At 32.9% G+C, this 21,957-nt stretch overlaps 4 protein-coding genes across 5 annotated transcripts; 1 reads left to right on the top strand and 3 right to left on the bottom strand.

Moving 5' to 3' along the window:
- The first annotated feature begins 404 nt into the window (after positions 1-404).
- LOC143915432 (uncharacterized) lies at positions 405-5,439 on the top strand. Of its 2 annotated transcripts, XM_077436083.1 has the most exons (4): positions 427-570; positions 2,770-3,481; positions 3,710-3,833; positions 4,403-5,439. In XM_077436083.1, the coding sequence occupies exons 1-4, from the start codon at positions 522-524 to the stop codon at positions 4,478-4,480; spliced, it is 963 nt and encodes a 320-aa protein (XP_077292209.1). In that variant the 5' UTR covers positions 427-521; the 3' UTR covers positions 4,481-5,439. The 2 variants fall into 2 exon arrangements, with proteins under 2 accessions (XP_077292208.1, XP_077292209.1); XM_077436082.1 differs by lacking the exon at positions 4,403-5,439 and having other exon boundaries at positions 405-570; positions 3,710-4,048.
- A 977-nt stretch (positions 5,440-6,416) lies between these two features.
- On the bottom strand, positions 6,417-9,518 carry Sec61beta (Sec61 translocon subunit beta). Its single transcript, XM_077436089.1, has 3 exons — positions 8,722-9,518; positions 7,051-7,253; positions 6,417-6,972 (listed from the first exon to the last, which is right to left on the bottom strand). Exons 1-3 carry the CDS (start codon positions 8,722-8,724, stop codon positions 6,885-6,887), a joined length of 294 nt encoding a protein of 97 aa, XP_077292215.1. The 5' UTR covers positions 8,725-9,518; the 3' UTR covers positions 6,417-6,884.
- Positions 9,519-11,042: 1,524 nt separating this feature from the next.
- On the bottom strand, positions 11,043-16,554 carry CRAT (Carnitine O-Acetyl-Transferase). The gene is made up of 12 exons (XM_077435803.1): positions 16,262-16,554; positions 14,239-14,472; positions 13,955-14,166; positions 13,713-13,863; positions 13,461-13,635; positions 13,195-13,379; positions 13,023-13,123; positions 12,262-12,387; positions 12,061-12,183; positions 11,774-11,972; positions 11,566-11,703; positions 11,043-11,484 (listed from the first exon to the last, which is right to left on the bottom strand). The coding sequence occupies exons 1-12, from the start codon at positions 16,325-16,327 to the stop codon at positions 11,269-11,271; spliced, it is 1,926 nt and encodes a 641-aa protein (XP_077291929.1). The 5' UTR covers positions 16,328-16,554; the 3' UTR covers positions 11,043-11,268.
- Positions 16,555-17,310: 756 nt separating this feature from the next.
- On the bottom strand, positions 17,311-19,849 carry LOC143915879 (uncharacterized). The gene is made up of 7 exons (XM_077436700.1): positions 19,762-19,849; positions 18,987-19,078; positions 18,803-18,885; positions 18,545-18,728; positions 18,370-18,450; positions 18,191-18,294; positions 17,311-18,117 (listed from the first exon to the last, which is right to left on the bottom strand). Exons 1-7 carry the CDS (start codon positions 19,847-19,849, stop codon positions 18,114-18,116), a joined length of 636 nt encoding a protein of 211 aa, XP_077292826.1. The 3' UTR covers positions 17,311-18,113.
- Positions 19,850-21,957: the final 2,108 nt, after the last annotated feature.

Raw genomic sequence — 21,957 nt, 5'->3', positions numbered from 1 at the left:
CGAGTGACCGATCTAGAGCGACCAGTTGTCCTGTGACCGGTTCACATTTGACTAGTAATCACCGAACCATAAAAAATAACTAATCAAAAAAATAAAACGATAGATGCATCCCAATGGTGGATATCCATAGCATATTAAAAAATAATTTCTCTAGTGCCATAATTGAGGAAGGCAGAAGTGTAATACGTTTGTATGGACAAGGCGCTGGTGTCCAGCCCTCTTAAAGGCTTATCTAAGCTGCAGTAAAAAAAATATAAACTATAATACAAATTAAATGTGAGAGGAAGCAAAAGTGTTATTGAAGCAGAATTTAAATCAAGTAGTTGATTACTCATGATGCTGCAGGCTTAGGAGGGGATACAGCATATAGGTATACACTCGTTTTATAATGAAGTAATAGAGTTGACCATGCCTGGCTACATCGAAATCAACGCCAGTTCACGGTCGACTGTCGTGCTGTTTGGGCCTGTTTGTCCCTTGACAGCTAAACTTGTCCAACACAATTTCCAGCATCTGACAGGATGAGTGGAACAAGGGCTATGGGTGTGGGGTTGAGAGCAGCCAATTCAGGTAAATCTAGACGTTCGATTAGCCAATATTTCACCATTTTCGTATCATTCTAATTCGCATACGCACTTACCGTTACACTAATCTAGCCAAATTATTCAATTTATTGTTCATTGTCGGTTATTCAACTCGGTTGAAACAATTCGGTATCACTGTTCACAGTGATACAATTTCGCCATGCGAATTGAATAATTCTGTCGCAATAATAAAAGTATCGTAGTTGTCCGTAATATTCGATAATTTGAGGTGCACTTAAATAAACACAGGTGCAATAATGAGTTCTCAATGAGTGGTGCTATTTATATTGCGACTCGCTCTTTGTTATTTGTATTAAAATAATTGCAATGTTTATTTGTTCAATTGTATTCTGTAAATTTTAATGATTTTTTTTTCTATCTTAACCTTTCTATTGTGTTATATTTGTTTTACAAAACAATATTCAATTAATTACTGAACTCTACTAAGACTTTTCATTTGTTAATTTTTATTTATGTACACATGTGACACAATATATTAAGATTTATGATCCCTAGTAAATCAATAGTATAAGTGGACGAATCATCATTTAATGATTGTGTCTACTACACACCGTTTTCCTATTTAATTGAGATTACATATATATGTGGGAAATTGCTAATTTTCCTGTGACAATCGTCTAGATAATTCTTGACAATTCCCGGTGACGCTCAAACCAATTTTTCAAACCCCACATTTGTTTCATCTAAGTATGACTCCATAAACATGTGTTCCAAACCATGCATCAGAAGCAGAATAAAGGCGAAAATACATTGAAATGAACAGCACGGTACGTCTTCTTGGCTTCGAGTCGATACAAGGCGTACCCAGTTCATTGTTAATTCATACGATCTTATTATTTCGACAAGTTTCTCCTACATATCTTCAAATATGGGATTAATCGTTATCAATCACTTTTAAGCTTGTATCAATACACAGACAAAATAGCACCGAAAACACTCCAGGAGGTGATTTTTGGGACTGCGTGCCTCACGGATGGCTAAGCATGCTTGTGTTTTTTTTGCATGCTAAAAAGTATCTAAAAAAAAAACGTGCCGCGTGCCTCTCAGCGTGTTTTCGCCCTAACTCATCATATATTTGTTAAATCAGAAAATTCGTGACTTTTTCAAGGAGTAAGTTGTTTGAAGAAGTAACTTGTTGCTCTGGAGAAATGTAGCCAAAGTATTAAGTTTATCACATTCAAAATGTGATTAAAATTGCACATGATAGATATGATCCTCATCTACCATGTGCATTATAAGATCCCCGTCATAAGGATTATGAGATGGCTACCACTCACTGAGTCAAAATGTACATAAAAAATATTAATTTCCTAATTCCAAAAATTTTAAAAACTTGCAATATATGTACATATCTTCTAATTTCACATCTAATCTATATGAAGGCTTCGCAGTATTCACAAATCAATGGTGACCCAAATTTAAATATCTGTATATACATATGTATATATATATAATATATACTATAATAATAAGTTACGAAGAAAACGACCTTCAATATACATATAGTTATATTCGTATTTTCTTTTTATGCTGTATGTACATAATTAGTTTATAAAAAAATAAATACTGTATTAGTAATTACGTAAGCATGTTCTGTTTTCGCCAATTATAGCGCAAACTAACATTGTTTTAAATACTTCTATATGCACAGCCGTATGGCTATTTAACCATATAGCTGATCAGACGGACATCGAAATATTTAGTATTACTTTTGGTCTGTTTATAAGATCCATTCAAATTATTTTTTTCCATAATATGATTTTATCTTTTTTTTTCATTTATATGTTCTATGTTTTTTGTCATATAAGTATGTCATGTGATAAAACCGCATATTATTGTTTTTCACTACTTTTTCTATTGATATTGTTTTCTTTTATTATTAATTTTTATATTATAACATTAATATTATATGATTTATTTAAATGGGTTTTTATCCGTACAAATAAATAAATAAATTAGTTATATATGTTGTGGGATTGGTATGAATGAGAATATTTTAAGTTGGAGCAATGGTCGAGCCCGAAGCGAAGACATTAAACGAGTTGCGTAAAGACTTTGACTTTGAATATCCTCCCGCACACATTCATGGATCCCATATGTATATATTTTTGGATGATGTGCTTGAGAAGAAAATAAAATACAGATCCAAATTTTCAATTTGCAGGATTGAAGAATATTCGAAACGACCTTCATGTCACAGCTGCTCGTGCATTGCCGCAAGCAGCTCCGCTACAACTGCCCGAAAATGTTCAAGACATAAATGCATCTGAAGTAGGATGTTTTTCACCACTTCGCAGCAGAGACATATCCGGCTCATTCATATCATCCCAAGAGTCGTGGGGAACAAAGAATATCGACGTGACATTGGACTCCGATCCACACATTGGACCATACGATTGCAGTGGCGCCGTAAGCCTATCGTCGAGCATGCAAAGCAATGTGCCCAGTCCATTCGGAGGTGGACGACAGGGTTTCTTGGGCATGCCGGGATCTCAATGGGGTCAAGGCTACAAATATCTATCTGACCATCTTCACTCATCGCACTACCTGAACCTACGCAACACGTACGGTCGTGGCATTCACGGAACAGGCCGAAACTCAGGTACAATCAACTTGTATCACACTCGAGCCTCAAAAACGACGCCTATCGACGGAAACCTTTTTCTAAATCGCAAATCTTTTCTTACTCTTTTGGGAAATGCAAATTTAATCAGAATGACGAGCAGCGATACAAAAGAATCAAACGAAAGCGGAAAACCTTTAAGTCGTAAGCAACAGTTGAAGCAGGCTGTAGCCGCGTACGGTTCGACGGTCATTGTATTCCACGTGACTATTTCTCTCGCATCATTGGGCGTCTGCTATGTCCTCGTTTCTAGGTATGATTCAATACCAAAATCCTAAATTCATGTTTTTCTTTTTGTTTTGTTAAATTTTTGTTTGGATTTTATATGGGGTCTATGTTACTCATAAATTCAAATTTTCTTTTGATTTGTTTAGTATGTTTATTGTTTACCAGCACAATATGCCGTGACATGACAAGTATAAAATTTATTTATTAAATGTATTATACGATGTTATTTCATAGCGATTTATTTATATTTCAGCGGTCTAGACGTGATGGCTTGGATGGAACACTTTGGCTTGACGGATTCTGAATTTACGAAAAAGATTGCAGCTAATGCAGGAACTTTCGTCGTAGCCTATGCCATACATAAAGTTTTCGCACCGGTTAGAATTGGCATTACTCTTACTGCCACACCTTTTATTGTTAGACATTTGAGAAAAATTGGAGTGTTGAAAATGCCTCCAAAATAATATAATCAATTACTAAATTATATCAAATAAAATATCTTATATGGAGGCATTTCTTGGTGATGGGAATGCTTACGTTTTTATTTAAAAAATGTTAAGGAAAAAATAAATTTATACTATTATATACATATAATATAATATTATCTTATTTTTAATAAATATTTTTTCTATCTTTTATTGTTGTTCGATTTCAATTTAAATGCATATTTCCACTTGGCAGGTGTTAAAAATTGTTTAGTAATATTTCCTTCAAATGGAAATAGTATTCTTGTATACAGGGCTGTCAAGGAGGGGGGGGGGGGAAGCTGGAGTTTATCTAAGTTCCAGGGCCCGGACTACTTGAGGGGCCCCATGTTGGGACGTTCGACTGATAGATATCGATATTTTACATATATTATTTTATATATATAGGTATTTTTCTAATAGTTCTGATAGATTTTTCGCATCTATAACTTTTGATAATTTAATTCCATGCCCTATGACAGGGCATGGAATTATTTTTTCAGGGCCCGGGATTCCTCTCGGCGGCCCTGCTTGTAAATCAGACTCTGAAAGAAAAATAAGTATGTACACTAAGGACGGTCAGGAGTTCCGTGTTCAGCAGAATGTCCACCATCGATGTGCAATAGAGTTCCCAAAACAGACAGGCGACGATCAACCGCTACAAGTTCCATTTTAGTACCGAGTGTTGTGCATGAAACAGTTCTTTTGAAGACAAAGCAGTGCTTATTAATATGATAATATTGCGAGCTTTTAATATGAAGCACTAGTTAAAAGTTTATACTCCAAATTTGATACGCAACACATTGCGTGTCGAATTTTCACGATTGAAAGATCTTTGAAATATGTAATTGCAGAGTTTGCCACTTTGAAGGCTAGGGAAGAGAACATTTATATTATGTGAGTTAATCTTCAAATTAATTTTATAAAAAAAAAAAAATGCTAAAGGCTATATTGGCTAGCATTTGCATGGGTGTCCAATTTTTCTGGTTATGCCACTGGTTGGAAGCTATGGAAAAGATAGTGATAGCACAATTTCAAAGGTCTTATTTCTATCATAAGTTAGTTGACAGTTAATTGAACATTCCTGGACTGAAGCCATTGCCAGGTAGAGAACAAGCAGTTCCTCACGTTTTTATTAGAAATGGCGTTTTCAAATTGGAAATATTTTAGATGAGACCTTTCCCAACTGATGTAGCTATTCGTGGCGCAAGATTACTAAACTTTAATAAGAGACTCTGGTGCAAGATGTATTGTAAAGAGTACATTTGGTTTTTTTATTCAGAAATGGAGGTCATTTTTGAAATCATTTGAACTAAATGTAGACACTGGTTACTGTGCTCCAATCCAAAAAATCCACTATCCACTGAGTTGAACTCCAAGCGTCCAGTTAAAAATGTATTTTAAATTAAAATAATGCAAATTCTGCAAGAATTCATTATTGTAAGTAATAAAACGTCGAATAATGTAAAATAAGTGCAAGAAATGAATAAAATAATGGCTGAAAGAGAACCGCCATTCTAAAGCGGATATCATTCGCACACTGACCGTTGAGCGCTGAGTACTGAATGTCCTCTCTCTCTATGAGTCACTTGTATAAGAGACTTCTTGTGAAAGCAATTATTTCAATTGATCAATGTTTTTATTTCGTAATAGCATAATTCGAACCATAGAGGTTTTTACGAGGAATACATAAAATATGAAGACTGCATTCAGTATATTTGGAAAGTAAAATAAAATATAAATCCTAGTCACTAGTCCATTTATCCATTACAGTGTGGCAAGTGCTAAATCGAACAAAATATTTCTTTCTCTGACTAATTCAATTAGTTTTTCTGTATCGAACATTGTGGCGGTTCTTTGTCTTGGCGTGAATAGAACTCGAGAACTTCACCATTCGGAGTGACCGCCACGATCTGACTGCTTGCTGTGTCCGTTGTTGCGTACAAATCTGTACATGACAATGAATGCTGGGCTCCGAATGTGGAGCGCGGACCTCCTGACCGTCTGCTGCTTGCATGGACTCTTATATATTTTATATAATTCATCTTTGTAGGTTTGAAAAGTAAAATTTGGTTGTGACAGGTACAGAAGAAATACAAATTGTACTTAATAACGATAATTTCCATATAACTATGTTTAACCGTTTGCCCGCGGCCGTCTTCTATGGAAGCTTTGGGCGACAAGTCTGTAGCGCGGCTGTCTTCCATAGAATTTCTGAACTTTGCACGGGATTTTGAGCCTTATATGCGCCTATTTCAACTGTTTTAAGGTTCAAAATTAGTTGAATATATTACTGTGAGTTGAATGCCATCTATTCAATTTGCTTAAATTTCATATATACCAGTCAAAATTAGTTTTTTGTGGAACCATACTGAAACCTTGTTTATGTGACGTCACGTCTGTTGAAAAATGGCGACGATACGTCTCAATTGTATGAAGAATGATTATTTGACAATTAAGCCAAAACTACGACATATATTATGTATTTTATTATTTAAAATAATACTTTGTGTTAATTAACATATCTGGTTACTTGAGTGAATATTAATATCTGTAAGGTCGAAAACTCGATTGCCAAATTCGCGAAAAAGGTGCCGCTAAATGGGTTAAAATAAACAAACTCAACTGTTATGTTATTTCGAATGAGCATAGATTCCAGATTTCAGGTTATTTATTTAAAAGAAGAAAACAAAATGTAGTAACACATTTTTATTTTATTATAAATATTTCATACAAATTTCTTTATTCATCTTTTTTAAAATTTAATATGGAATTAAAGTGTTTAACATGAAAAAAAATGATATTATGAGGAATGATTATATTAGAACACTTAAATGCTTTGAACAGAGCATTGGTCACCACAGACGTTCGTAATAATATAATAGTCCCATTTATAGTTTTATCACTCGCAATCTCGACATACTTATTAAATAATTTTTATTATTTTAAGATTTCGCAGCCCCCTTATGCTCTAGTATACTTTCCCCAGATGTGAAGCATAAATACGGAAGCTATGAATAACAGCGACATCACTAGAACGGGAACTGGGCCTCTGTAACGATAAAAGGAAAGCATTACATTAACTATATACATATATTGGTCGTATTATCGATCGACAAATTCAACTTACACTTTGATTCCGGGAGAATCGTCTGTGTAAAACCTCCACATGCCACCTGATGAGGTACCAGTGTTGCGGTTTCTCACCGATGTGGTGGGTGTAGCTTTACGTTGGCGAACGGTGCCACCACCACCACCACCGGCACGGGGCGCAGCACCTTTACCTGGCGATCTGCTGCCAGATCCTACGGACGTTGCGCTCGGTGAAACAGGCTGAAATTTACACACATATTTGATTAATTATTACACCTAGATTGTGACAGAGTTTGAAGAAACTTTCGATTTTCAATGACAATTACAAGTCTATTAATTTATACTTCATCGTCATTTACAGCCATTCACCAATCACTGCTGGATGAAGGCCTCTTTAACACGCTTACATTCGTTTCTATTTTGCGCAATTCTCATCCATCTCAACCAACATTTTTCTAATTTCATCCACCCATCTTCCTTGCGGCTTTCCTTTTACATTCTAGCACTTCCTTTGTACACATTTTGTCCATTCTTTGAGCTATGTGACCCACAAATTGCCATTTCAATCTCTTCATTCTATCTACCATGTATTTTACGGTTACCTGACAACTCGTTCACAGATTTTCCGTAAACCGAGGATGCGCTCCAGGCATTACGTATACAGCCATCTCTTTCTCACCCCGTTTGTTTACCAAGATCTCGTTTACTATGCCATTACGTATGCAGCCATCTCTTTCACAGACCGTCTGTTCACCGATAACAGACGGTCTGTGAAAGAGATGGCTGCATACGTAATGGCATAGCAAACGAGATCTTGGTGAACAAACGGGGTGAGAAAGAGATGGCCGTATATGAAATGCCTGGAGCGCATCCTCGGTTTACGGAAAATCTGTGAACGAGTTGTCGTGTCACCATATTTTACATTGGGCAATATATGTAATTCAATTTTGAATTAGTGAAATCTGATATTAAAATGGGGAAAATAGAAGGAAAAAAATGGATTGGCAGGAAAAAGTTATCTTGGCTTCGAAACATGCGCATGTGGACCGATATGAGCGCCGAAGATCTGTTCCGAGCCGCTGAAGACCGATGTGGATATCTTCAAATAATCGACGAGGTGGTCGCCAACGTCCGGATGCGGACAAGGCATTAACAAGAAGAAGAAGATATTAAAATAAAATATTACTATAAAAGTGAGACACAAAGAAGTTGAGAATCATTTGGTGGGTCTTCGTCTATTCATAATTATAGTTTTCTCAAATATTTCTAATAAAAAAAGTCAAAATTTGGTCCAATGCAAAAATTGAGAACATTAAATTTCCTCAAATCCGCCCTTGATGAACAGTTAAATAAAAGAGTTTAATTTAGTATTGGAATTCTTAAAATAATAACTGAAATTTTCTTTGGAATAGAAAGGTCTTAATGATAAATTTTTTAATATATGCTATCATTCAAACGTGACGAAAATTTCAGTGTAAGGTCCTTTGTGAGAGGGTTAGTTTGATGTAATGAAATAAATTCCATAATATGTATATCATGAAGATTTCTATTGATTATTTGCCATAGGATTGCGTGTGTGGCTTGAAGTGGTTGAGCGGTTATATGGAGAGCATTGGGAAAATGGGGTACGGGGAAAATATCACAACGGTGAGTGAAAGCGAGGGTTTAGGGTTTATATGATGAGTCGAAAGTGCTATTGCGAAATTACCATTGCGAGGAGAAGAGCACAGCAGTCACGGCAATAGTCTCGTGATAGGAAAGTGAGAGAACGAAATGGAGCGACCGCACGAATCTGTCGCAGCAGCGCCACTGGACAGCGAAACACTCCACGTCGCGCTACGTCAACTGCTCAGTGCTGCCAGTGCTAAATTATTCACTATCACTAGATTGCTACACTTTCTCCATTTACAATTATGTATTTGAAACTCTCCTTACAAATACATAATTGAAAAATCTGCCTACTCTTTTTGTTCTTCGCGTTTTCAAAGACGAATACACTGCCGTGACAACAAACGCATAGGCGGTGTGCTTTATTTAATTCCCCCTTTTATTAACATATAATCCAATGCAGATTTTAAAATATAACAATCAACATAGTAAAATTCATTCAAATTCAATCTGCTTTAGATTGTCAACTTTGAAGAGTCCTTGGTTTAAATATTATGTATAAAATGTATTATGAACATTAATAAGAATTGTAAATTGGTTTTGAGTGTTTTTTCTATTATGCTTAATGCGACTGTAGGCGGGAGTAGGAAGTGTTGACCGTATCCCAGCCTAACGAAACACTGTTGTGTTTGTTTGAATAATTTATTTTTATTATTTAGTTCTGGAAGTTCTCTAAGTGACTGGAATCGGCTGAGTTCTGGAAGTTCTCGAAGCGGCTGGATTCGGCTGAGTTCTGGAGCGGTTCTTTCATGTTGGTTGTTGTAGGTTGAGTGAGTCTGGCTCTGTTGCTGACTGACTGGTTGTTGGTGTAGCATGGTCTGCTGCTGGTTGTTGACTGATGTTGAGCCCGCTGTGCGGGTTTATATAGTAGTCCGCTGTATGCGGTTCGTGTGCAAGAGATGCGAGGAATGTGGTTCTTTCCGTTTGATTTGTTAGGGTGGAATATTCTCGAATATGTGGCGTCGTTCCACTCGATTTAGTTTTTATCACCCTTTGTTCCAGTGAGTCTGGATGTTTGTTCAGTGAGTTACAATGCATTTGTTGTTTGTACAGCTGCACTTTAATTGATGCAGGTGTTCTTCGACTTCGCGTCGTTCTGCTTGATTTGTTGGGGTGGAAGTTTCTCGACTCGAGATGACGTCAATGGTTGAGCGTGAGAAATGTATTCTCCGTCGCAATAGATGTTTCGATTGCGGTGACGAGATTCCTACACCACCATTTATTTTTTCTTCCAAACGAGAAATCTACTAACTCTTAGGTAATAAATAGTATGTGTATTCAAGAAACGCATATTTCTTCATAGGTTTATTTTATGAATGAAAAGAATAGGCACGAACACGTGAAAATAAATAATTTATGTGGTCATAGGTTTTTCTGAAGAACAAATTTACTTAAGTCTATTTTGTTGTTGATTCAAATAAGAATGAAATTCTTAAAATTTACTTTGGTAATTAACATTGCTTTAATAACTGCGACTTGCATTTGTGTTTTTCACTCGTCCATTAAAGAAAAGACCCTTCTATGGATGCATTAGTGCCGGGCAGACATAAAGCATATTCAATAATTATACGAAGGTTCGTATGATTCAAATTATTGGTATGAAAGTGTTAAAAGAAGTGGGTGGCTACTGGCTCTATACATATCTGAAAACAGGACATATCGGCATCCAAAGCTGTGCAACAGGATAGGGAACCTAAAAACGGAACAGTTTCGTCCAAAACGAAACGTATGGTCACATTAATAATAAAATAATTCTACATATGTATAAATACTTACAAAAAAAAAACGATAAAATTGTAAAATAGAAAATGATCATTAGATTCAGTAACTATTGTAATATAGACCTAAGATGTATTATGAAAATTTATAAACAATAAAAAGCATTTAAAAATAAAAATATTTAATATAAGATGTATAAATATACTGAACATATGTAGCTCAGTGGTCAGCGTGTAATACTTTCAACTGAATGTTCATGGTTCATTCCCTGGCCAGACATTGGATTTCTGACTCCAGGTCGATCGTTTCCTATCAAAAGTTTAACAACTTATCTGATTTCATCGAAACGGTTCCACAAAATTGGCAATCCTTCCTGTGTCTCGCAAAATTCGAGTTTATAGCATTTCGAATTTGCTGATATATAAAAATGCTAGCCACTCTGTAAAACTTATGTATTTATCGAAATATTATTATTTTCGAATTTATCCATAGATGTCTCTAATGAGAAAATAAAATAAAAATTTACCATGAATTAACATTTAACTAACGCCACTCTCATCTCAAAAATAAACCGTATGATTCATAGTTAATATTCCAGTAAAAAATAACACAATTTGGAAAATCTAAATAAAACAATCAACTTAATTCATAAAAAAATGTATATATGTTTTATATTTTGCATCAGTTCAATTATTTACCTCTAAAATTTGTATAAAATATGAAAATGTATAAAAAATATCAAATTACAATTTCATTTGCCTATTTATAATATATGTGTATACACGGAGTATAAACGAACAATAGTCTTTTTTTAATTATCATAATGGTATATACATATATAACTTAGATATTTGTATTATATTGGTATTTATAACTTGGACTGTGTCGATTGTAATAAAACATTGTGCATATCAACCAACGAATTTTCGAGAGCATTTCTATATTTTGCAGCGCTTGTTTCAGGACACGCATTGAAAGCTGCAGCTGCAAAATTAATATCATTTGCACGAGGATTGTAGCATATTGCATAACCATCAGGTACGAGTGGACCGTAGCACATAAAGCCATCAAATTTGGAAGCGACCTAAGCAAAATTAATTTTTATTGTCATTATATAAAAAAATAAATCAAATAATAAATTATGTATAACGCAAGTTAAACATACTTGACTGGTCGACATACGCATGTGAGAACTTTTGACGAAACCGGAATCGGAATAGATCTTTGGAATTTCAATTCCGTTTTCCGTAGCAGTGAGTTTTAATCCGAGTAAATGCCTATCAACTCCAAATCCATTGACGGCCTAAAATTTTATAAATTTTAATTTAATACTGGTAAAAAATGAGAATTTACATTATATAAAATATTTCAACCTCAACAGAATAGTCTTTGTGTGCTTTGATAGCCATTTTCAATGCGTTAGCTTTGTCTTTAAGGTTGGCATTGGAATCCAACATTATTTTAGCGAAAGCGATGGATTCTTCGGAACATGAACGAATAGTCTCTGTTCTACCACCGATATATTTTCGTGTTGCTGCTGATTCATAATGGGCACCAGGTGTTCCGTGAAGTCTGCAATAATTCGATGAATTTTTATTAATAAATCATGGAAGTATCTAAATAAATTGCCACAGTAGTCGATTTCAACTAGAACAATTACCGATAGAATGCGAATTGCATTGCCATTTGAATGAAACTATCGGGACTTAGCTTTTGAGACTTAATGAATTCCTTTCCAAACATACCAAAAGAGAAGCAATTCAATTCTAGATCTGCAGCCAATCTATAAATTATTTTTGTATTTATTAATTAAATATAATCTTTGAAATATAAAAATAATTAAATAAAAATTCGGACTCACTTATCAACATTTTCGTTTGCCTTTGCAATGGCATCTCTGATATCTTTTGTAACATTGAATTCCAAACGATCAAAAGTCGGTAACGATGAAGATCCTGGCGATTTAATTTGACCTTTCGTATTATTCCTAAACAAATGATAATACATATACATAAATGAATAATAAGTATAAGTATATATAGCAGTAGCGGCTCGTGAAAATTCATAGTGGTGGGGCTGCAGAGATAAATCAGGTTGTAGTAGCTCGTTAACCAAACCGGTGATCGAATGAAAACAAAAATAGCATGCATATGTACTACACTGGGAGGTCTGCAGCCCACAGATTATGTAAACGACAAAAATAGCATGCATTTGTACTGTACTGGGGGGACTGCAGCCCCGCAGCCCATATGGACGAGCCGCCACTGATATATAGTATCGCTATTCCGTCTGTCTCTCTGTCTGAGATAACCTTTTTTCATATTAAACAATTAAATTAAATATATTGAAAAGGTATTTGAAAAAAATTCGACCATGTGCGGATCGAATTTAGTGTTTTTTTTATTTATTTAATAACTTAATATGCCAACACCCATGCGATGATATGTCATCGGGTACAACACTAGTCGTATATAATAATCGTCTAATGCGTGTGTGTGAAGTGCTGTCCGTTAACCCTGTTCTGTCTCTCTTTCTCCCCTAGGAATCGTATATCGTGGAAAGTGTGTGCACGCAGACCACTAGTTAAATAATAATGAAATTTCAAATCAGATTTGGACTTACGCATACTCAACGACACGATCGGTCAATATTGCTACTGGTTGACCTTCTGCAGGTGAATGTTCATAGGTTAATCCATTTAGACCGTCTTCTCCGACTATGAGCTATTGAATGAATTGAAATTGTAATCACACGAAATTCATATAAAATCAATAGTTTTAAACATTAAAACTACCTGTATGGTTTTATCGAACCATCTATTACCAGAATTGAGTTTACTACCACCTCCGTGGATAGTATGACCAGCACCAGTTACTTGTTTTTCTTCGCGAGACATTTGTTTTTTGCCTGCCGCTGCATCCAAACACATTACGAATAAGCTTTCTTTTATTGTTTGAAAGTGCGCTCGATTAGATGGATCTAAAAAGTAAACACATTCATGTATGAAAGAATGTAATTGAGGTTTTACACGAAATCATAATCAACAGTATATGTACATACCTTGTGCCATTTGTTCGTAAAGTTTTGCCCAAGTATCCCTGTGTTCCGATGTTAAGACACCGACAGCGTCAGATGTTTTTTGCTGAGAAGCGTTAACAATATCATTCAACAATTTGGCAAGTTGCTCTTCGTTTAGAGATACTCCATCTTTGCCAACTATCGGTAGCTTAAAAAACTACAAAAAGAAATGTTTAAACTTAAAACTTCTGATCGGCATAAATTTAAATCAATAGAAATATAAATTTTACAAACGTGATTGTTATGAATGACAATGATATGATTTGAATTATTGAACGTCAAAGTATCTCTTTTGGCTCCGGGAATTCGACAAGTGCCGAATATTTTTTTATATTGCTGCATATCTAACGGCTCTTTTCCCATTTTATCAACTGGCAATTTATCACTGCGAAAGCAAGATTACAAGATCTTAAAATGATGTTGAAATAATATCATTAGATTGTATTAAAACTTATTATGAAAATAAAATGCATTACTTGTCGACAACGTCTTTATATTCCAAAGCTCCGATAATTAACTTTGCAGCATACATCAATCGGTCACTTTTACTGTTGAATGTTTGATATGGAAACACAAGACCTGGGTTGGAATAAACCACAACGGGCCATCTAAAATCAAGATATGCCGAGTGTAACCACCAATCAGCCAGCCAATTTTCCTTTGCGGTGGCTCTCTTCTCTAAAAGAGCCTGAAAGAATTATGTGAAATGTACAGAATACTCAATATTATACATATATACTATTAATAATTATATTCACACCTGCAATTTTTCTCCTATGCCTCCCTTGGATGCAAATTCAGATATTACATTCGTAGATATAACGAATTCTTGAGGAGTGAGATGGGGTTTAATTGATTTCAAGTATTTTTTGATTGTGACATCGAGAGCTGGAACAGGCAAATGTGGCAGAATTGCATCGTTTGATGCTGATGCATAATTTGCCGATATTCTTAGGATCGGACATTTCGGCGAGACGATGTTCCGGAACCCAAACTGTGGTCAAATAACATTCTCATTAATATTAAAGGTTTTTATTCCGAGTCAAGAATGTTTCTACAATAAAATATTAAATAGTGTTGATTATATCATTTCTAGTAAGGTAGATAAACAATAGTTGAAATTTCTAATTTACATACATACATCTCAAGTACAAGTGTAAAATCAATATTAACACGGATAATTCTTTCATTTTTGTCAACAAACCAGGGCATTTGAAATAACTAAGCCAACATGAGTCTTAAGTATAGCAATTGCATAGTATGCTTATCTTTCTTTTTGTCGAAGTAAAAGATTACAAAAATACAATTCAACATCGCCATAATCATTTACAGCCATTCACCATTCACATCTGGAAGAAGGCCTCTCCAACAAGCTTCCATTCGTCTCTGTTTTGCACAACTCTCATCCATATCACCCCACACGTTTTTATAATTTCGTCTACCCATCTTCCCTGCTGTCTTCCTTTTTACCCTTTTGCATTCTCTCGGGTACCATTCTAGCACTTCTTTTGTCCACCGTTCATCCATTTTATTATCATGTTTCATCCACACATTATTACAAACTTTTTTTAGTAATTGACCATAAATAGTTGGATCAAAAAAGGCCAATAGCAAAAGATGTCAATTTCGATGATTCATTTAAGCTGAAACAGAGTCGGTGCTGTGTTCGAAAAGATCAAACACAATACAGACAGCTTTCTTTTAATTTTTTTTTATTTGATAACTTAATATGCCATAACCCATGCCAAATTAAGTTATATACATATATACCCAAAAAAAAAAAAATAATAATAAAAATAAAATAAAAACCGAAATTGGACATTGCCATTGGATAATTTATCCAAATCAAACCGAAAAAGGAAAAAAATATAAAATGTTACTGAATGTTTTCAAATAACAGATTGTAAAATATTTATAAAAATAATAATAATAACCCATGCGATGATATTTCATCGGATACAATAATAGTTGTATACAATAATAGTGATACAAAAATATATATATATATATATATATATATATATATATATATATATATATATATATATATATATACATATATATATATATATATATATATATATATATATATATATATATATATATATATATATATATATATATATATTTATATATATATATATATATATATATATATATATATATATATATATATATATATATATATATATATATATATATAATGACGATTCTCTGTGTGTGTGTGTGTGTGTGTGTGTGTGTGTGTGTGTGTGTGTAGATAACGCTCGACGAACACAAATTGGTAATAATTTCGATTTCAACGTTTTTTTGTTAATTTTATTTAGATATACATTTTTTATTGAATAATTTAATATGCCATAGCCCATGCGATGACAATTCAGCGGGTTTATCACTAGTAATATATATGTACGAAGTTTAAGGTAAAAATAAAAATAGCGCCTTATCTAAAAGTGAATATTTATTGCTATGTAATAATTTTAAAACGTATTGTATGTTATATTTAGTTAGTTAACATTTCTCTGATTGTACGCGTATAAAACAGTTAATTTAAATTAACGATATGCCGATAACATATGTTCATGTTGACAGATATGAGTATGATTTGAATGTAGGCGTGAGCCGAATTGTATAGATCGGCAATCAAAGTCAATTGTTGCCCTTTGTATGAGACAAAAGTCCATTTATTTCGGGGTTTAAAGGTCTGCCAAGATTGAAGTTGACATAACCGGGGAAAAGGAGGCGGTAGATGTGATAACTGATAACTGATGAGGGTTTCTTACCGGCATGAGAGCCCCCCTCGAAGAAGCGCGCGGCACCAGACAAGACATTTTCAAGACTACTGACATTTCGCGCTGTCACTTTTGCTGTTACCGCACACACTTCAATACCAATACTACTTGCTCGCAGGCCTGTTCAATTTCAACTAATCATTATTCACAAAAAAATATTTCCTCGCTAATGATGAAAAAACAATTGTTCTGCTTGGCATAGTCATTTATTCACGCAGTACATTGATTATATTTTTAACGCTTTTTATTATGTTTGCAATACATAATAAGATGACCTCTACTGTACAGCTTTTACCAGTACAGTATGTACTAGTGTTTTGAGTACAGTATGCCTGGTAAGTCGTGAGATAAAACAATATGTGGTCCAGCGATAAAACGCAATTGAATGTTGGAACTTTCAAATGTTTCCTAATCACTATATGTAATTATAAGTATAATTTTAACCAATCTTGCTTAGAATTTATAAGAGCATTCAAGAAAATTAATTATTTCTTTTCTAAATTTGTGACTATGATTCTTTAATAATTGAAATAGATTAAGAATTTCCTGGTTTTAAATTTCAATAACACGAAAGCCATGTGAAACGTAAAGGAGGTAAGTAAAAAATGGCAAAGTTTCAAAACGATCGGAAGAATGTTGGATATATTCAGACCAAGAAGCGAAGTGAAATATAGAAGAACCTTGTAAAAAATGGTCACTTCATTCTATTAGTTCTAATTCAGTAATCATTATCAATTTTACACATGATTTTTCTTTTTAGTGTTTATAATATTATCTTATTTAAATGTTAATATATACATGGTACTAGTAAAAAAGCTCAAATACATACCAACTTACAATTCTTAATCCAATACATCAATTTTTACTTTACCTATATTTATATTTGAAGAATCAATAGATGAAGTTTTATGATCGTGAGAAAATTTGATCTTGTTTTGGATTTCAAGATTGGTTATGGAAATTACTTACGTAATCTAACTGAAATTTTGGACTAAAAATAATGTTCTTTTAAAAAAATAATTATATAAAAAAAATTTATTCTCGTACATTTATGTATTTCACTTAAATATGGTTGTTGAAATAAAACATTTAATTTATTTTTTCAATTTTAGTAAGTTATCTTATATCAATAATATCATTAATCACAAGTATTGATAAAGTTTATAAATACATTTTATTCAAGATAAAGAACCGTTTAAAATCATTAGAATCTACTATTCGTAGGCGATTAGAAAATTAATTAACGAAATTTGAAATATAATATTAATATTGAACTTAACTAACAAAATAATAATATTTTAGCCATAGTAGTATTACATATATACAGCTGTAATTGGGATGCTGCTTTTTGTCTCTCAATTGAAATAAATTGAGCAATTGGAAATATTACATATGTATGTATATCCACACGCAACCAATGTGATCCAATATCTACATAAACAATTGATGTATACACATACATATATATGTATGTACATAATAGAATTTCAATTACATTTGCTAATAAACTTAAATTTGTAAACCCTGATTTCCTTTCACTTTGAATTATAAAAAAGCGGAGAAATATAAATGAAGGTCATTCAGTATTTGTTATGCATAAGAGGTGGTTCAACAACTTTCAGATTTCCAATACTATGCGCTATTATGACACGTGTAATAATATTCAAATCATTTTAACAATTGATTCAAATTATAATATAAAACATCAACGAATATATATCTAGCATGCATATTTTTTTTCAAATAAAATCAGGTTTTTTTTAATTTATGCAACTTAAATCAAACAAAAATAATGCAATGTGTGGAACTCTCTATTAACGGTGACTGCAATTATTTCTTCACTTTACCTGAAACACAAATACAATTAACTAAAATGCATTTTGTAAATTATGATAGAAAATAAATAAATTTCATACTTACATTATGTTATTTGATTGTAAAACTAATCCTTTAGAAGTTAATATAACATTTAGTACTGCAACAACAGGAATATTGAAATGGAAAGTTTCGTCATAATTTAAATCCTTAAAAAAATTAATATACAACATATATTTTAACATATATAAAAGCAAACATGCATTAAAAAGGTCGATATTTACCGATTCCATAATTTTGTGAACATCATTTTGATCTAATTTTCCATTCATCAATAAATCACTATGCTTTGCCGGCACCATTACCTATTAATGAATTGAAAACATAAACAAACAATAATAAGGCTTCATTTACATATACTAATGTATGTTGCAAATATTCAATTCATTTTATAATCACGAAAGAAATTTTTGGTCCGTCAATTTTGATGATCTTTACAATGGCAGAACGCTCCTCACCACATTTTAATAATGCCAAATTTGCAACTCCGTCTTTATAAACATCAGAAATATGTAAGGGATCTATGATAATTCCACTATCAATCTCAGAATTCAGATTTTCAGCAAAAGATTCACTATAAGATCTGAAAAGATTAACGTACATAAATTTATGTGTACTTAAAATATATAAATGAAACATAAGCGTGTTAATTGATACCCAATCTTTGTATTTCCATGTGTTCTAAAGACGTCGACCTTCTTTACAGGTGAAGATATGTTTTGGCAATCATGAGGATGAATCTATCAATGTTATGAAAAAAATATAACATCAGTATTGCTGTGCAAATACTAATATGATGATTAATTAATATCTGTTTCCATACTTTTCTAATGTGACAAACCAAGTTTGATTTTTGATTGAATCCATTATCACAATGGGGACATTGATATGGTCTTTCATTGGTGTGCGAAAATAAATGATGGCGAAGATTACCTTAAATACAAATGTACAGTAAAATCTATTTCAACGCATCAAATATAGAATATTCGAACTGCAAAAAAAATACCCTTTTGATGAAAAGATTTGGGGCATAAATGGCACTTGAATACTTTGGTACTGTAATGTGTTTTGCGATGCGATATCAAAGTTGATACTCGAGAATAACATTTTCCACATACCTAAAATTTTTTTTTTTTATAAATATATATACAAAAAAGTTGGTATACAGGAATGAAATTAATTCATATAAAATAGTTCACCTCACATGCGTGGGGCCTTGCCGTTGAATGAGTTGTAAGATGTTGGTTCAACGTAGCGAGCTGACGGAAAGACTTGCTGCATACATGGCAAGCATACTTACGCTCATCTGTATGACTTGGAAGATGGCGATGCAATTTATACAAATGAGGAAACTCTCTTTTACCTGCAATCGACAAAATATTTTTTTAAAGTTTAATCTTGAATTACAGCGAAATATCATTTATTTTTATTTTTTATTATTAACTTCAGTGTTCGCAATTTCTTCGTGGTCTAAATTCAAGCAAATATATACATTCCTATAAAAATTTTAATTTATATACATGTAAATGCATGCTAATTAAAACGATTGTTAATGCCAAATGAATGTGATGCTTTCGACATTTCAGTAATTAACAGATTATTTCAATGATACTTACAGATTCCACATTCCCATACTTTTTCTATTATATCTCCTTGCTTTATATATTTAACATAATGCAGATCTGAAGTTGTTGAATCCTCCATATTGAATAATCGAACAAAAAAAAACAATAAGTTGCTCACTTGAAGGAAACCCAACAAATGAATTTTTTTTTTTTAATTAAAATATTTAAATAAATTATTCAAATATTTATTAAATAATGAGACCAGAAGTTTTATTTTATATCAAAACGCTTTGAGGTGGTCTATCCTTGAAACTATTGCATAATTATAGAATAATGAATTTATTCCAGGTGAATTGATTTTCAAGACACAAAACCTATTCTTACCCAATATTTTCAGTTGCTTTACATTTTTTTACTTGTTTAGCCCATATTTGTTCATCAACTTTTGAATTTAGTAGAGGTTATCTTAAGGCAGTGCTACTCCAACGCTGGTCCGTGCACCGGTAGTAGCCGGTCCGCAGACAAAGACGTCATTAAAAAAATAAAACAATAGTTTATGAAAACGTTGCATCATCTCATCCATTATATAAATTATATAAAGACAAGCCCTGCAAACTTGAAATTATTTGGGGTACTATGTCAAGATATGGGCGCTGATTATGAACAACTATTATCGTATGCTGCCATACGTTGGTTGTGAAGGGGTAAAGTGCTGAAGAGAGTATTTCAGTTCAGGGATGAGATCGCTAAGTTTCTACAACAAAACCAACAGTTTATGTCAGAACTATTTCAAAACATAAACTGGGTAGGCAAGCTAGCTTATTTGATAGATATTTTTTGGATTTTGAATGAAATTTCTCCATGCATTAAGAATGTCATCTTGTTTTACAATAGCAGACAATACAGATAAGTTGAAATGAAAACTGAAATCATGGAAGATTCTTGTTTTTAAAAGATTGCTATGACATGTTTCACAATTTAGCCAGCAGTTTGGCTTAATGGTAGCGTATATATTTAGAAGGTTCGTGTCCTCGTCAAACTGCTGGTTAGGTTTGGGGGTTTTGTGACTCCAAATCGATCGTTTCTCTATCAGAGTTTGCCAATTTTATCTGATCATTGTTGAAACGGTTCCTGAAAATTGTTATTAGATCATTTCCTGTTGTCACAAAATCTGTGTGTATAATTTGTAAAAATTATGCACAGTAATCTGAAATCTATAGATATCTCTATAATTTCGTGTTTATTATATGTATAAAAATTGTACACAAAAATCTAAAAATAATCCATAGATGTCTCTATGATTATTATTTCTGTACTGATTAATTGTTATATGCTATGTATTCTGATTGTATATATGTATTTCTGACCGTTATCGTTAGTCACCGGAGCCTGAGGGGGCCGTGTATTGTTCAAAGGTTGTAAATGCATTGTTAAAGGTTTGCCGAACAATGGATAGCACTGTGAGTATCCTACCTCTAATTATCGTACACTCGTCGCATTGGAGCGATCTGTAATGACGAGTGTATATTGATTGTAACAATAAAATAAAATTTGGCTGATATTATTTACGAAGCAGGAGGAGCTTAATATGACAATTTAAAAATATGATGGCGGTCCGTGAGAACTACTGAAAAATATATGCTGGTCCGCCAACTGAAAAAGTTTGAGTAGCACTGTCTTAAGGTGACCATTTTTTCCGAATTCAAAACCAGGACATTTTTTCCAAAAACTTTTAAATTCTTCAATTATTTAAAACGAAGATTAAATGCACATATAAGAAAAAAACGAATTCACTTATAAAATTCTACACAAGACTGGTTTAAATTATACTAAGCAAACATTTTAAGGTTTCAACATTCAATTTCGTTTTATCACTGGACTAATATCGTCCATCAAAGTAAAATATCTGTCGATTGGGGCATTTGTTCTGGTAAATTAGTAAAACAACATTTTACTAATTTACCAATATTTTTGTAGGAGACATCATTTTCACCGAAGAATTTGTATATTTATACATCTATTAGATAAAAACGTAAAGGAGGTAAGTAAATAAGTGTACCGGTTTTATCTCACGACTTACCAAAAAAAACAGTACTGTCCTGGTAAAATCAATACGAATGGTTACCTTCGGTTATCTATAAATGGCCACTGATCATAAAATTAACATCTCATTTCTCTGTATGACAAGCTAGGAAAATAAAGTATTGGATAATTCACAGGGATCTATTTTATTTAATGTATGCCATC

The sequence above is a fragment of the Arctopsyche grandis genome, chromosome 8, assembly GCF_051622035.1.
Source record: "Arctopsyche grandis isolate Sample6627 chromosome 8, ASM5162203v2, whole genome shotgun sequence".
Lineage (NCBI taxonomy): Eukaryota > Metazoa > Arthropoda > Insecta > Trichoptera > Hydropsychidae > Arctopsyche > Arctopsyche grandis.
Note: the sequence above shows the minus strand (reverse complement) of the source record. Positions and strands in the feature narration are given on the sequence as shown.

Excerpts from the sequence above, each read along its gene's own strand:
- LOC143915879 (XM_077436700.1), bottom strand. The coding sequence starts at position 19,849 with ATGGAGGATTCAACAACTTCAGATCTGCATTATGTTAAATATATAAAG. Across the intron at positions 18,451-18,544 it reads ACGGACCAAAAATTTCTTTC|GTAATGGTGCCGGCAAAGCA; the intron begins GTGATTATAAAA and ends ATTCATTAATAG. Across the intron at positions 18,295-18,369 it reads TTCACAAAATTATGGAATCG|GATTTAAATTATGACGAAAC; the intron begins GTAAATATCGAC and ends AATTTTTTTAAG.
- LOC143915432 (XM_077436082.1), top strand. The coding sequence starts at position 522 with ATGAGTGGAACAAGGGCTATGGGTGTGGGGTTGAGAGCAGCCAATTCA. Across the intron at positions 571-2,769 it reads GTTGAGAGCAGCCAATTCAG|GATTGAAGAATATTCGAAAC; the intron begins GTAAATCTAGAC and ends TTCAATTTGCAG. Across the intron at positions 3,482-3,709 it reads TGCTATGTCCTCGTTTCTAG|CGGTCTAGACGTGATGGCTT; the intron begins GTATGATTCAAT and ends TTTATATTTCAG.
- Sec61beta (XM_077436089.1), bottom strand. Across the intron at positions 6,973-7,050 it reads GATTCTCCCGGAATCAAAGT|AGGCCCAGTTCCCGTTCTAG; the intron begins GTAAGTTGAATT and ends TTATCGTTACAG.
- CRAT (XM_077435803.1), bottom strand. The coding sequence starts at position 16,327 with ATGTCAGTAGTCTTGAAAATGTCTTGTCTGGTGCCGCGCGCTTCTTCG. Across the intron at positions 13,124-13,194 it reads GGTTCGATAAAACCATACAG|CTCATAGTCGGAGAAGACGG; the intron begins GTAGTTTTAATG and ends TTCATTCAATAG. Across the intron at positions 12,184-12,261 it reads GCAAACGAAAATGTTGATAA|ATTGGCTGCAGATCTAGAAT; the intron begins GTGAGTCCGAAT and ends AATAATTTATAG.